Here is a 15,514-nt window from a genome sequence, read left to right as displayed (position 1 = left end):
AGAAATTCAAAGAATATTTAGCTAAATATGTTAAGATAACTTAAATAGAATTACTTGCGAGTATCAGATAGGCCTAGGATTTAAACATGTGATGTTGTAGAATACTATGTTGTTAAAATGAAAAGAAAAAAAGATGTTAATCAACCAAGTACAGTTTATGTGAAAATAGTTTTGGAAAACTACTACAATGATTTATATGGAAACTCAGCCAGGGGGATTCGAGGAAGTCACCCAACAATGTTAACAAAAGTGGAATTATTACAGTTAGGATGAATGTTTGTTTGTTTGTTTGTGTTGGGTTGAAATAACGACAGACAGGTAGCGAGTGTCATCTGGGAGGCATCTCCTGAGCAAGTCTCAAGGAGCCTCTTTTATTGAATATTACAGCATTGCCACATATGTGCTTGTTGCTGATTGGTTAACACAAGTACAAAGCAAAAGGTTGCATATAGGCATTAATCACCAATAGATTAAAGGCTGGGAAAGGGAGCACAGAACTAGACAGGCATGAAAACCTCCTTATTAAACTTTTACTAGTGATTGATATAGCATTCATCCGTAGATATGGTCAACTATGCATTAAGAACAAGTCAGGTACGAACTCAATGTGAACTGAACATTCTAGGAATGTTTCAGCTTAGAACGGTTTGCGCAGCATCATATGCAGAAGCGAAGCTTTCCTTCATCTCCTCCTTTCTTTTTTATTTAAAAGTGAGTGGGACAAAAATACTTCGGGATGCGTGGTTTGCCAGCGCATACCTGAAATAAGTCTGCCCACCGATGTTGTTATGTGATTTCAGGGTGAATGGGACAAAAAATACTTCAGGATACGTGGTTTGCCAGCGCATGCCCGAAATAATTCAGCCCACGTCTCCCCGTATGTTTACTGTTGGTGCTGCCATTTCACAAAGTAGGCAGCAATAATTTTATTGGGTGGCTGAGGAGGAGAAAAACACTGAGACCAAAGGCGTATGAGACCAGGGATGCACTGGATAAAGCAACATAGCAAAATTAATATACATATTATGATAATAACATATTGAAAAAGATTGCGAAGCCAATTCAGATTTGGCAACCAGCCAGTGAGCCACTGGGTGAACGAATCCCAGAGGCCAAAAAGTCCAACGTCCTGTTTGATGTGATGTGTGAGATTTTGCAAATGAGAAATTTGCTTTTGAATAGCTTTAGAATTGTCAGTAATATTGAAACAGCACATGTCATCCATTTGTTCACAACCATAATGATGAAGCATCAGCAAATAATCTATTGCAGCGCGATTCTGTAAGAGTCCGTGACGCAATTCACTCTGTTCTTTATTCAAAAGGTGAAGAGCTTGTGAAGTAGAATTCAAGGCTTTTGCTGCGGAGCAAGCTAAAGAGTTAATATTCCTGCTATTCCGTACAGCCAATCCAGGGACTCCTAAGAGAGAGACAGCTAGAGAAATATATTCAGATCTGCTAGGGAGAGAAACAGAATCATCACAATCATTAGTCAATTCTACAGAGCGTCGATATCGAGAGCGGGATAAGTGATGTTACTTGGGTAAAATGATGGATAAACGGCTTAAGCAACAAGGTGTGCCATGGCTAATATTTGCTGGAATATAATTGAATGGTAGCTTGTAATTGTTGCAGCAGGTCTCTGCCCCACAGATTGAGGTGGATTTTCAGTACACAGGGCTGGATGTATGCAATGGTTTCAGAGCTATCAGGCAGAGAAACAGGCAGCCACTGTACGCTTTTAGAAGAAGTTTGAGGTCCACCCACACCCCAAACTGCAGAGGCAGACTCAAGGGGCCACGTGGGGTCCCAGCAATTACTGGAAATGACAGAAATGTCTGCGCCCGTGTCAATCAAGCCTTCCAGAACTTTGCCATTGATTTTATACTTACGAAGAGGTTTCTGTTCACCAATCCTCTGGATTACAGCTAATAGCTGTGGAGAGAGGGGGGAGAGCTGGTGCAAATTACTATCCATAATAGAAGCAGTAGGATGAGAAGGGAGCACTACCAAATGCGCCCAAGACTCACCCTTTTTTAACTGCACGGGCATATGGCTCCAAAGTGGAACCATGATTGTGCCCACATAGTCAGGATCTAGGACTCCTGGAACAACCATGATTTCTTCTTTGGCCGCAGAGAATTTGGGTAAAATTAAGCCTGCGACCTTAGGTGGTAGTGGGCCTGCCAATTGGGTGGGCATGAGCACAATTTCACCAGGTAAAACAGCGTCTTTGGTTTCCTGATTAATTAAATCAATGGTAAAATCAGAGGGTGTGTCCTTAGGAAAATTTTCAATAGTGGAAACTGACGGCGGAGGGCTCTCTATTTGTCCTGGCCCGAGAGCGGGGCTGCCATGGAGTTTCCCGAACTCCTGCACTGATTTGCCCAATGATAGCCTTTACTGCATTTTGGGCATTTTTTGGAAGGTTTAGCCTTATTGGCATCACCATTCCTGTTGGCCCCCCCGCCAGGGGCTCTGCATTGTTTAGCAAAATGACCTGGGCGCTTGCAATTGAAGCAGTTGCCTGTTGGCTTATTGCCAGCTTGGATGGCACCGGCAAGCAAAGACATCGCATGGCTCTGGCTTCCTACATCGGCACAGGTTTGAATCATATCGGCCAGGTCATATTTGGGGCGATGTACAACTGACTGCAATGCCTTCTTGCAGTCAGTGTTTGCATTTTCAAAAGCCAATTTTTTCATCAATTCATTTTGGGCTGTAGTGTTATCAACCTGCCTAGTGACTGATTCTTTCAATATATCTATAAATTGATGGTAGGGCTCCGAATGTCGTTGCTTAATATTAACAAAGGAGCTCAGTGGTTGCCCTGAGACAGGGACTTTGCGAAAGGCGCGTTGCACACAGGTCGCAGTGCGACTAAAGTGTAAAGGTGTTAATTGCGCCTGAGCTGGTATATTATCATACAGACCAGCACCAAAAAGTTGAGCGGCTGAATGCTGTGGATCAGCCAGAGCTGCTGCGCTATGCTTAAATTCGCTTTCAAAAACTACATACTGAGCATGCGCATCAAATCTTTCCAATCTTGGGGTAGCATTGTGTAACCGCTTGCTATCCCCTCCAGCATCCCTATCACATAGGAGGATTTTAAGCCAGAATCAGTAATGGCTCTCCTTAGTTCCCTCATAACAGAATAAGGAAGCGCCTCGTACATTACCTGTTGCTGCGCAGTGCCTGGATTGGTATAGGAGATAGGGAAAGGAGATGGCATTTCCCCAGCCCATTCAGACTCTTCCTCTAAGGACAGGAGCCCTTTCTGCCTAGCTAAAGAAAGCGCAGCGCGCACAGCTCCTGTAGGAGAGCACGCAGGGGCTGGGGCAGGCGAAGGAGGGATGTGGGGGTGGATGTGGGCTGAGGCGGAGGGAGGGGCTGGCAAGGTTGCGAGGGAGGTAAAATCTTGGGGTAAGGTGGGGGATTGTCTGCAACTGACAAAAGAGCAGGTGCCATTGGGGGCTGAGATGCCTGAGGTCCTAATCGAAGCCCTCGGTTCTGCAAAGAGGGTTTTTTCGATCTTTTGCCAAGCCTCTGACCCTAAAGACCCCGATTCTGGATACCAGGGACATTGGCAAGCAATCTCACATAACAATTGTTCAATTTCTTTCAAAGAAATATGAACACTGGCCACCCGCTGTCTAACGAGATGGAGCAACTCCTTGGCATGCTCCTGCTGGAACCTAGTCAGTTCCCCCCCCCCCATACTCACGAAGTAGCGCGCTAAGACTTTTCCAGTCGAGTGAAGTACAGGGGCTTGGCTGCGTAAGGGATCTGGCACATCGGGGTCACCAGATGTTGGGTTGAAATAACGACAGACAGGTAGCGAGTGTCATCTGGGAGGCATCTCCTGAGCAAGTCTCAAGGAGCCTCTTTTATTGAATATTACAGCATTGCCACATATGTGCTTGTTGCTGATTGGTTAACACAAGTACAAAGCAAAAGGTTGCATATAGGCATTAATCACCGATAGAGTAAAGGCTGGGAAAGCGAGCACAGAACTAGACAGGCATGAAAACCTCTTTATTAAACTTTTGCAATAAACCCAGATGCCAACTTTGCTGCCACATACACCCGGACAACACCATTACTGGCCCCAACAACATCACACATACCATCTCGGGACTATTTAATTGCTCATCGTCTAACATTGTATATGCCATCAAATGCCAACAGTGTCCTTCAGCTCTCTATATTGGACAAACAGGCCAAACCTTACGCCAAAGAATAAACGGACATAAATCGGACATCAAGAATCACAAGACAGAGAAACCAGTAGGAGAACACTTCAATCTCCCAAGACATTCTATACAAGATCTCAAAGTAGCTGTTTTACTACAAAGGAATTTCAGAAATAGACTGGAAAGAGAAGCTGCTGAATTGCAACTCATTACCAAACTTAAAACCATGGAGAGACCTGGTCTGAACAAAGACATTGGATTCTTATCTCATTATACATGACAAAGCCATTTTTCACCTTCTCACCCCTTGCTTTTTCCTGTAAGACCTATTGCAGTCGTTAAGAGTCGTCAACAGGCTCATCACAGCTATCTGCCAACCACCCATTCCCACCACCCTTCTGAGTAATACCCCTCCCCACCTTCTCACTATATAGAAGGATCTGGCAACTTCTGTTTCAGTGTATCTGAAGAAGTGTGCATGCACACGAAAGCTCATACCAAGAACTAACTTAGTTGGTCTTTAAGGTGCTACTGGAAGAAAAAAAAATTTTTGTTTATTCTAGGAATGTTTCAGCTTAGAACGGTTTGCACAGCATCATATGCAGAAGCGAAGCTTTCCTTTGTTTTTTAATGTTTTCTTTTCATGTTTGTGGATTTACGTGTTATAAATTTGGAAAACTAATAAAAAAATAGGAAAAAAATAGTGTGTGGCCACTGTGAGGATGAATTTCAAAAAGTAAAAACCACAGCATTCTTCTCTTTGCGCTCCTCCCAGCAGCTGTTCCTCCTCTGGTCACTGCTGTTGATGCACCACCTGACACTCTGTCTCCACTACCATCTTGTTGAGCTTTTTTGAGACAAACCTGAAAGTTACAAACAAAAAAAAGGGTCATTTTTTATTCCCCCTGGACATCAATTCTGGACACATGGCAGCCCTAATTTAAGGAGCATTAAATAATGTGAAGGTAGAGAAATGAGGTTCACATGCGCTGCCCTATTCATCTTCCTAGAAGAAAGAGTGTTGTGGAGAAACAGACCATGGGTTTCCGGCCATGTCACGAACTCAATGGTGAGCAGCTAGGAGGTTCAGGCAGGGGAAAGCCAGGATTTATGAGGCAAAAATCCTGGCAATGTTCCCCAGTGGGGCCTGGGGAACTCACTGCATCCCGCTGTGCCGCTCAAGCCCATGTCTTCCAACCTAAAAGGCAGAGTGGGTGCGACCTGGGAGTGTGTCCCTGCGTCTCCCACATGATTTGTGGTTGGTTCCTGCATAATTTGGACAATTGGCATTAAGCAAGATGCGCTTCTGGACCGACACATGCTAATAGGCTGTGATCAGTCAGCTGCCAAAAGGACTGAGCTTGGCTCTTTGAAGGTATCTGAATGTTTTCTTTGAAGCCTGAGAATCCTCACAACAGCCGGGAAAGGAAGGGGAGGACAAGGTGCTTGCTGCTTTCTTATGCTTTTCAAATGGTCTCCTTTTTTCCTGTCTTCCCCTGTATAAGGAAAAGGACGTGTGTAGCCGCTGCTGTGTTATTCTGTTGGTTACTTCGGAAAAGAGGGGGGAGGCTTTTGATTTATGCTCAACAAGGAATTTAACAATGTTTTGCTATGCCCCGCCCCCTCGACCAAAGCTGAACAGACTTTATTTAAAATTATTCCTGGACTGCTGTTGAATGCGGGGGGGGGGATGAACAGATGCCCACCAGATGTGGCAAAGAGGCTGAATTTGAGAAAAGAGATTGTTTTTAACTGTGTGCTGAGGAAAAACTCCAGAGCAGAATTTTATTGGCGTTTGCATATGAATTCTGTGAATTATTTTTGGCTGCAGCTCGTACACTGGTGGATAAACATTATACCATCCATATAAACACTGCAAATAATTGAACAGTGGAAGATAGTCATTAACTCTCCCCGCACACAAGGTCTGGAACCACAATGTATATGAAGGACTACAAAAAAGTGAAAGGGATTGCTTTTTTATAAGATGTAACGGAGATGCTGTTTGCAAGGTGAAAAAAGCGGCCAGCTGGAAGAATGGTTTAACAGCAAGTGAAGGGTGTCAACTGGACTCTAAATAAGAAATGATGCGGCAATGTGAGGAAATGATGGTGATCATATGTTTGGAACAGGAGTGGGAAACCTGATTTTAAGAAAATGCATTAAATTAAATTAATTTGGTTTGATTTGTAATAATTAATAAAAATAATTCAGAGGGAAATAAATTATTAATAAATAATTTAAATAATTAATAAATAACATGGTCTGTTATGACCATGACAGGGTTAGCAGGCCAAAGTGGTAAAATGAAGTTTTGGTTTATAACATTTCAAACTCCATACAGGCTGTTTTATGCTCATCACCCATGGGATGGGGGATAATCCACAGATAAATTCACATATCAAGGGCACAATTCTAGACTAACTTTCCACTGGCATGTTATTTTATAAATGCTGGATTTTATTTTGTATGGCCACCTGGAAATTGAGGCATGCTCTATGTATTGCAATCTAACCTCCCAAAGTATAGTAGTGAAAGTGGAGTACAAGGAGATTATCCATTTTAATGCTGGTTTCACCATACTAGATAGAAGAAGCTCACTCTGATGTATCAGTCTGCTTGAAGACTGGCCACAATTTAAGCAATTCTAAACCACTTAAGATCAGAAGTTAGGGAAACTGTTGCAAAGACTGAGTCACCTAACCTCAGTTTCTGGTTCTATTCAACATTCTAGCCTCTGTAGTATTATTCTGCCAGTTGACTTTCCAAACATAATTAACTGGCAGCCCACACAACCTGCATTGCAACAGATCAGTCCTGATGTAACCAAGTCATGTCTCACCAGGACCATATTTGTATATGAAATATACATGATTTTGCCTCTGACTGATTCCGCTCTTTCCTTGGCCAGAAGTAGCCTGCATCTACCAAGCCATGCCATGTCCTCTTCAAAGAAGAAAACAACACTTGTAGGGTTGTGGGTTTTTGTTAATGGGCATATAAACAGTTTTGTCTTGTTATTGTGACACCTCAAAAGTTACCAATCCACTGGGGATGCGATTATCTCACAAATCACTGACAAAATTACTGCTTTCCTTCCTGAATCTCAATAGATTTCCAGAGTCCACTAACAAGATCAACAATAACAGCATGCGGAAATACTATAAACTCCGCATGTTGTTCATAAATGGTGCTGGGGTTACAAAGTGCTCGGTCTTTTGCCCAATCATTTCTCCCTTATATGTTAGGGTGGGCTTTGGCCAGCTGATTCTGCTACAATCTAAAACAAAAAGACTGCACAGTGAGTAATTATGTGCCCCATTCCTTCTTTTTTTGCAGCTAACCATCCAGTTTGGAGATAACACATCTCCAATCCAGGCACGTACACCTTAGTGCCCCGCATGTTATTTTGGACTAGTGTTTTGTAATACTTTTCATACTGGTCATTCTTCTGCAACTTCCATATTTTGCAAGGCGGGGATTGGGACATTTTTGCCCATTTGAAAGGGTCTCGGTGTGGAGACCAGGCTTTCATTCTGTACATGCTGAGTCCTCCGCCATTCATGAAAGCCTGCAACGAAACTCATGCTTCCAGAGAATGCATCAAGGGGAGAATGCAAACTGTGGTCGTCTCCGTCCTGAGGACACATTTCCTAACCAGGATCACAGCAGCAATAGTGCTTCTTCTTGTAATGCTCCCTTATAGTGTGGGCAAGGTGCATTCTATTAATTGCAGCATATATGACGATCCTCTGCCTATACCTCACAAATATTATCAGCCAGGTGATTTTGTCATCGGAGAGATTGTTTCTCAGGTCTTCCTCTTTCAAGACAGTCCCTCATTCACAGAAGTGCCCACGCAGATGTCCATTGGTGAACCTGTGTAAGGAACCCTTTATTTCCCCCATGTCTTCTGTTACCTTAGACTATAATGCGGTTTGATGCTTCATTAGTAAGATTCACTTTTCAGTGTGAGGAAAGCTGTATTCCAGCAGTTACGAGTGCTGAACAATTATTTTGCCTGCCTCTTATTTACGATGGACGTGAATGGAACTTCTGAGACATCTCTAGAGCAAAGCAACAGTGAATTGTGACCTTAGTGAGTCTTTGAGACACCAATCCACCATGAGTTGACTCTTGTCTTTAGTTTCAGCTATCTCCTCCATTCACATCAGTCTCTGTGGGTTTTTGTGTTTTTTTTCCAATAATTGTTTCGCTTCATAAGATTATATTGTACAATACTGTAATGTATGAGAATCATAGAATCTTACAGCTGGAAGGGACCCAATGGTCATCTATTCCAACTTCCCTGCAAGGCAGGAATCTCAGCTACTCTCAGCTAGTATTCTGTAGTTTTCACCCCAGCAATGTTCCCTGACTGAGTGCAGGTCCAGTCACACAGAATGGAGGCAGAAACGCTGGCCTGATATGGAAAGCAAATTCGACGTTGCACAGCATATTCTCTACCATGGAGCTACAACCATTTTCAGACACTTATTTCCATATTTCGTTAACCCTTTCCCTATCTAACCCTTATCTTCATGTCTTCATAATGTTTTAAACTTCAGCTCAATCATGAAAGTAGTTGGTGGTGTGATGCTGTAATCAAGATATGCCTTTGCCTTTCAGACAACATCCCACAGTATGCTGGGCTAGATCCTGGCACCATGATGCAGGTTAGCCACCCTGGTCTAGATTTATTATTTCCCCATAATGTAGCAGGCAATGGCTGTTTACTCAGAGTCTTTTCATACAGCGGAATAAATGTTTTAAGAAATCTTCCTTATATATTTCATCTAAAAGGATTGCTAATAGATTATATCCTGCAATAACTGTATTCTATATCCCAACATTTACAGACTTTTTAAAGTTCCAGCTCACCCGCGAGAGTAGTCAGAGGTGTAACAATGAAAGCAAGAAATGCCCTTTCCTTTGCCTCATGAAACAGACAGTAACTCTGATTCCAGGTCCGTTCCTAAGAACTACCAGCACATCTTGGCTTTGCTGCTTGCTGTCAAAGAGATCAATGAGAACCCCCAAATCCTACCCAACATCTCTTTGGGCTTCCACATCCTCAACAGCTACTATGTGGCAAGGAAGACATACAAAGCCAGCCTGAGCCTCCTTTCCACACAACACAGGTTTGTTCCCAACTACAAGTGTGATACTCAGAGTAAACTGATAGCTGTCATTGGTGGACTTGCTACTGAAACCTCTGCCAACATGGCTAGCATTTTTGCCACCTACAAGATCCCACAGGTGAGACATATTCATTGCTGCATGAGCATTTTCCAACAATGGCTCATATTTTTGCATTCTTTTAATCCATACAACACACCCTCCTTCCTTTCAGCTCACATATGGATCATTTACCCCAGTGCAGGATGACAAAACATTGTTTTCTTCCTTATATCAGATGGTCCCAAAGGAAGCCCACCAGTACATTGGGGTAGTCAGGCTCCTTCATCATTTCAGATGGACATGGATTGGGCTCTTTGCTGTGGATGATGACAATGGGGACAGGTTCTTGCACACAGTGGTTCCATTGCTTGATCAGAATGGCATCTGCTATGCCTTCATACTAAGAACAGCAAAGAGGACATTTATGGAAGAGCTGATGAACATGGTATTAGCACAACTGGGAAAATACCCACTTCTTCAAGATAGAAAAGTCAGTGCATGTTTTGTATATGGAGAGGATCCATCCATGCCAGTTTTGAGAATGTTGCTATTTTTTGCAACATTGTATGAATTGCCACCTGTGGGAAAAGTCTGGATTGTTACATCCCAATGGGATTTCTGTGCAACATCTATGCAAAGACTTTGGGATATAGAAAGCTTCCACGGTACCCTATCCATCACGGTTCGCTCAAGGGAGCCACTTGGATTCCAAAGTCTTCTTGAGATCATTGAACCTTCTTGGGCAAAAGGAGATGGTTTCATTCAGAATTTCTGGGAGCAGTCATTCAGCTGCTCATTAAAAAAATCTGATGGGAATGTGGAGGGAAAGCAAGCCTGCACTGGCCGGGAGAAGTTGGAGAGTCTTCCTAGTACTTTTTTTGAAATGAGCATGTTTGGCCACAGCTACAATGTCTACAATGCTGCTTATGCTGTGGCGCATGCTTTGCATGTCCTATGTGAATCCAGTCCCAAGCGTAGTCGTTTAGTGGAAGGAGGGAGGCTGACATTTCAAAGTTTGCAGCCATGGCAGGTAATTGCACATTGAAAGCAAAAGTCTATTTTTCAAAACTTTCAAGTATGCCATCACAGAGTGGGTCCATCACAAAGTGGCACCAAACATTTTGGGATTTCTGAATATCCTGAAGGTGCAGAAACAAAAATCAGAAAAAGTTTATTGACCTCAAAACATGCTCATGGGTTTTGTGATGCACCCAGATGCCATTGCGGGAAGCAGGACACTGGTCTAAATGGACAGGACAGTTAAAATATCTCTCCTTAGAATGGCAGTACTAAGAAACAATATACCTGTTAATATCAAGTCACAGTGTGCCATCAAACGTAACTCTATTGTTAAATCTGATGTAATATGAAGGCATTGTTTTATGTTGGGATTTCATTTCTTAATTTTTTTCAGATAATGTCTTGCAAAAACAACAACACCTCAATGATGCTTTATTTCATTTATTTTTAAGACAACTTCACAGGGCCATTTCTCCTCAAATTACTGCGTCAGTTTCACAGTTCTTTGGCTGAATCACTGCTTCTTCCTAGCCCTACATTGCGGTTACTCACTCTGACTTTGGTAATATAGTACAAACTCATGATAAGCCATGGAACATGGGAAGGGGGTTTCCATACTCCGTTCCTTACTGTTCCAGTGGGTGTGGAGGGGGTCATAGAATCATAGAATCATAGAGTTGGAAGAGACCACAAGGGCCATCGAGTCCAACCCCCTGCCAAGCAGGAAACACCATCAGAGCACTCCTGACATATGGTTGTCAAGCCTCTGCTTAAAGACCTCCAAAGAAGGAGACTCCACCACACTCCTTGGCAGCAAATTCCACTGTCAAACAGCTCTTACTGTCAGGAAGTTCTTCCTAATGTTTAGGTGGAATCTTCTTTCTTGTAGTTTGGATCCATTGCTCCGTGTCCGCTTCTCTGGAGCAGCAGAAAACAACCTTTCTCCCTCCTCTATGTGACATCCTTTTATATATTTGAACATGGCTATCATATCACCCCTTAACCTCCTCTTCTCCAGGCTAAACATGCCCAGCTCCCTTAGCCGTTCCTCATAAGGCATCGTTTCCAGGCCTTTGACCATTTTGGTTGCCCTCCTCTGGACACGTTCCAGTTTGTCAGTGTCCTTCTTGAACTGTGGTGCCCAGAACTGGACACAGTACTCCAGGTGAGGTCTGACCAGAGCAGAATACAGTGGCACTATTACTTCCCTTGATCTAGATGCTATACTCCTATTGATGCAGCCAATTGATGCAATTGATGCAGCCAATAGGGTCAGGGTGGGAGAAGAAGCCTCAGAAGACAGCACCAGATACAACCTTGGTCAGGAACAATCCAGAGTTAGGGAAGCTAGACATTTGCCCATTTCATTGCAGAGCTTTTAACCTTTTATTCCCATTGTCTTTCATTTTCTCATTCACTCAAGCTGCATAACTATATAGGGAGCATCTTGTTCAACAACAGCGTTGGCGAGAGTGTAGCTTTTGATGAAAATGGAGAACTGATTGCAGATTTTGATGTTACGAATTGGGTCACTTTCCCCAACGGCTCTTTCGTTAGAGTAAAAGTTGGAAGATTGGCTCCTCGGGATCCTTCAGGCAAAGAGTTAACAATTAATGATGAGCAAATCGAGTGGCATAGAAGTTTTAACCAGGTGAGATGAAGCTGCAGATGCTGGAATGTATGAAATAACCGGTAATCGTTCCATTTTTAGCATCTAGGTTTCTTATTGCCTTCAGGTGCTGAATTGTTCTGAGTAGCATTGTGTTTTTAAACTACAGATTCTTTCCTTCTTGGTAAACCAGCTGTGTAGGTACTACGATAAGTGCTGTTTTTCTAGAAAAAGTGGCACTGGAAGGCACCCTGAACACCTTCCCTGTTCTCTTTGAAGGGCAATGGGGCGCACCTGGGCAGTGCCAGAACTGAAATGGGTCACCTTCTCCAAAATGCTCCTCTGCTCCTAGTGGGGGCAAATTTGCCCCCCACCCACAAATACGCCCCATTCTTGTGAGAAGACACCAGCTGGTCTCTCCCCAGAGGTTGTGTGTGTGTGTGTGGATCTTGGTGGGCAGCTCTATCCTCTCGATCTTCTCCTGATCATTTCCAGTGCCCATCCTACCTCTCTCTCCAGGGTGGGTTTTTCTTACTGGTCTCCCTTTATGGGGGCAGAGTGGGAATTGCCAAGAGATGCTGCCATTGGCCATTGGGATCCCTCCCTTTTGCCTACTCTACACTGTAAGGGTCTTTGATTGGCTTTTTGTGTATTTACTTTTTTGTTTTGACATTCAGGTAGGGAATTTAAGTGCTTAATCGATAGGCACCCTGAAGCAATATTTGTCTAGGGCTACTCTAGAGTCACCTTCCGCAGCCTTTGGGGGTCCCTTGGGGCTACTCCCTAGTCCTGGATTGTGAATGCTGAATAGTGGGGGCTGTGTGTGTATGTTGGGTTCACAGATGTAAGACTCGCTTAGCAAGAAGGGAGATGATTCTTGTTGTGGCAGAATGTGTCTGTTACATGCCTAGGGCTGGAAGGTGCTTCACTCCTAGATGGTACTTCAAAACACCTGCCTATACTTAAATAACTTGCTTATCGGATTGCCAGCCCTTATATCTAATATAGACATTTCCACCATGATGGAGTCTCTTGGGTCTTCTTCCAGGTGTGTTGGCAAATGATGTTGATCTCAGTTTTATGTTTTTGGACAGGTGGTGCCCCTTTCTGTGTGCAATGACTACTGCTATCCTGGCTACAGCAGGAAAAAGAAGGAAGGGGAGAAATTTTGTTGCTATGATTGTGCTCCTTGCCCTGAAGGGATGATCTCTCACCAGATGGGTAAGAGAATAATGTATAGTAACTGGGGAAATGGGCAGAAAAAAATAATCTAGCCTTGTTGGGCATCTGCTTTTAAAACACTTTGGTGTGCAGAATGAGAAAGCAAAGCTTTTTATGCAGCATGGGGAGTTAGATGTCTTTAGCTGCCAGTTTCTGCAAACTGTTGTTGGTGACACAGCTAAACTGCCTCTGAGATGTTCCTTTTCTACAATGGGGAATTGCGTGGACAGGCGGAGTCCCCAGATCCCGCGCGGTCCCCCCCGTCATGTGGAATAACGACTCATGACAACGTGCTATGGGATTAAATTGGCCACAACTTTATTAAATTTCAAATGTGGGTAGACCTTGGCTCAGGCAATGGGCGTTCTCCCTCCCCAGTCCCCAGCCGGGGACCTAGGGAGCATCAGGGTTATCCAGTGTGGGGGGGGGATGGGCCGGCTCTGGAGAACATATGTTCAAGCAGAGATAGCCGGCCCCGTAACGCCGCCGCCGCAGGGGAGAGCAATGACGACCTTTCGGCGTACGGTCAAAGCCTCCCTTCAGAAACCCCTTTAACGGGGAACCCTGGTATCGCCACCACAAAGAGGAAGATGGACTAAAGGATTCCGCCCAAGGCCTGATACCGCCAAAGTTGTGACGTTTTGCTACGGGAAAGGCGAAACCTGCCAATGCAGGGAAATTCCTTTCCGGCCCTTTAACAGCGACCTTAACGTAGCAGCGCCCTCATACCTGTGAAGAAAAGTTAACCTGCAAATAAGACATTAACTGAGGGTGGGTAGGGTGGGAGAAGCTCTGGAGCCAAGTGAGGATTCCCAGGTAAGATCCTCCCTCTATTGTGTGGGCAGGTAATCCCTCCCCTACCTGGCCTGGTCTCCTTGGCAACGCTTCCCCCAGGTGGGATTGGACAACTGACTGAGGTAGGCGGAGACCTCCAGTTATCCCACCTGAGGGAAGGCAAAACAAGCCTATGCTGTTGGAGCCGCTCCAGATCTAGGGGCTGTGCGCGTCCACACAAAGGGCGCCCCCCGTTTTAAGCGGGGAGCGGTCATTCTTAATTCTCCCAAGCACTCCAACAGATAGGGCTATGAAATCAGAATTGTAACTGCTAATCTGTATGGGTAGGCATTACAAAAATTCCTTAGAGTAATGGACTGAGCAGGAGGGCTGACCAAGCCATCTTCATGGATCAGGCCAAAGTCACATGAGACAAATGCATATTTTAGTTTCATCCACAACCTTTGGAATCAGAACATCAGGAACCATGGCAGCTATTATGAAATACAGGAGGGAACCCTTCAAATTCTTCATAGATTCATGAGGTAATTCTATTTATATATTTAAACTTTTAGCCATTTGGAGGAGCAAACAGGCTCTTTGCTGTTTTCTTTGATTTATTATGATTTTAATTATTTATTATTTATATCCCTCCTCTTTCCCAGATCAAAACTAAAGGCAGTTTACACAAATGAAAATAAGACAGATAAAATGCTAAAAACATATTTTTAGAGCTAAAAACATATTTTAAAAAATCATTGCAAATAATTGAACTGCAATTCTATTAAAACACAGATAATAAAAACAAAACAGCACAGCACTATTAAAAGCAATTTGTTAAAAAGGAAAAAAAACCCTGTCATTTCCCAAAGGCTTGTAAGAATAGAAAAGTATTCACCCCCCCCCCAGCAGAGCGATTAGGAGGGAGCCATTCTAACTTCTTAGGAAGGAACCATCAAAGTCTGGGAGCAACTATTAATATAAATTTTGCAGGACCATCCCCTGCTGGGGACGAAGTAGCTTTCAAATAGAAACAACAACAAAACTTGCTCTTTTTTGTGATTGTGTTACTGCTTCTATTTCTGCTTATGGCAATTTGTTCTTCCCACATCAGATGGGGAGAATCTTAGACAATGTCTTGTCAAATCTGGTCTGGAAAATTCATGGATGTATTCAAATCTGAATACATTAGTCTCAGTCCTACATGTGACCATTTTACGGTGTTCAAATTCAGTTAAGTCTTGAAATGTTTTAATAGCGCTTTCTTCTTTTCAGACATGGCTGCCTGTGTCAAATGTCCGGAAGAGGAATACCCAAATAGTGACCAAAATCAGTGCATTCCCAAGGTGTCCAGCTACCTCTCTTACAAAGAACCTCTAGCCATCACTCTGGCCATCTTGGTTGTTTCTTTCTCTTTGATTACAACCTCAGTACTTGGGATTTTCATGAAGCACAGGGACACTCCCATAGTCAAAGCCAACAACCGGACCCTCACCTACGTTCTCCTCATTTCCCTC

The 15,514-nt window shown here is 43.5% G+C and overlaps 1 protein-coding gene and 1 pseudogene across 3 annotated transcripts in view; one reads left to right on the top strand and one right to left on the bottom strand.

Moving 5' to 3' along the window:
- The window catches only part of LOC310748729 (HLA class II histocompatibility antigen, DR alpha chain-like), a 196,188-nt pseudogene that overhangs the window by 140,608 nt on the left and 40,066 nt on the right, over positions 1-15,514 (bottom strand). The gene's annotated exons all lie outside the window — the stretch shown is intronic.
- LOC310749168 (vomeronasal type-2 receptor 26-like) overlaps positions 1-15,514 on the top strand; it is a 39,326-nt gene that overhangs the window by 5,014 nt on the left and 18,798 nt on the right. Inside the window, exons 1-5 of one of the 2 annotated variants that reach the window (XM_083585737.1) lie at positions 7,397-8,075; positions 9,160-9,451; positions 11,817-12,044; positions 13,097-13,223; positions 15,273-15,343. In XM_083585737.1, coding sequence (XP_083441863.1) covers positions 7,735-8,075; positions 9,160-9,451; positions 11,817-12,044; positions 13,097-13,223; positions 15,273-15,343 — 1,059 coding nt within the window. In that variant the 5' untranslated portion in view covers positions 7,397-7,734. Of the gene's footprint in view, positions 1-7,396; positions 8,076-9,159; positions 9,452-11,816; positions 12,045-13,096; positions 13,224-15,272; positions 15,344-15,514 lie in introns of those variants that run through there. The other variant, XM_083585740.1, reaches the window with a different exon arrangement.

Source organism: Podarcis filfolensis, assembly GCF_964270895.1.
Source record: "Podarcis filfolensis genome assembly, chromosome: 14".
NCBI classification, from domain to species: domain Eukaryota; kingdom Metazoa; phylum Chordata; class Lepidosauria; order Squamata; family Lacertidae; genus Podarcis; species Podarcis filfolensis.
The sequence above is the reverse complement of the archived record's forward strand: the minus strand, read 5'-3'. Positions and strand labels throughout refer to the sequence as shown.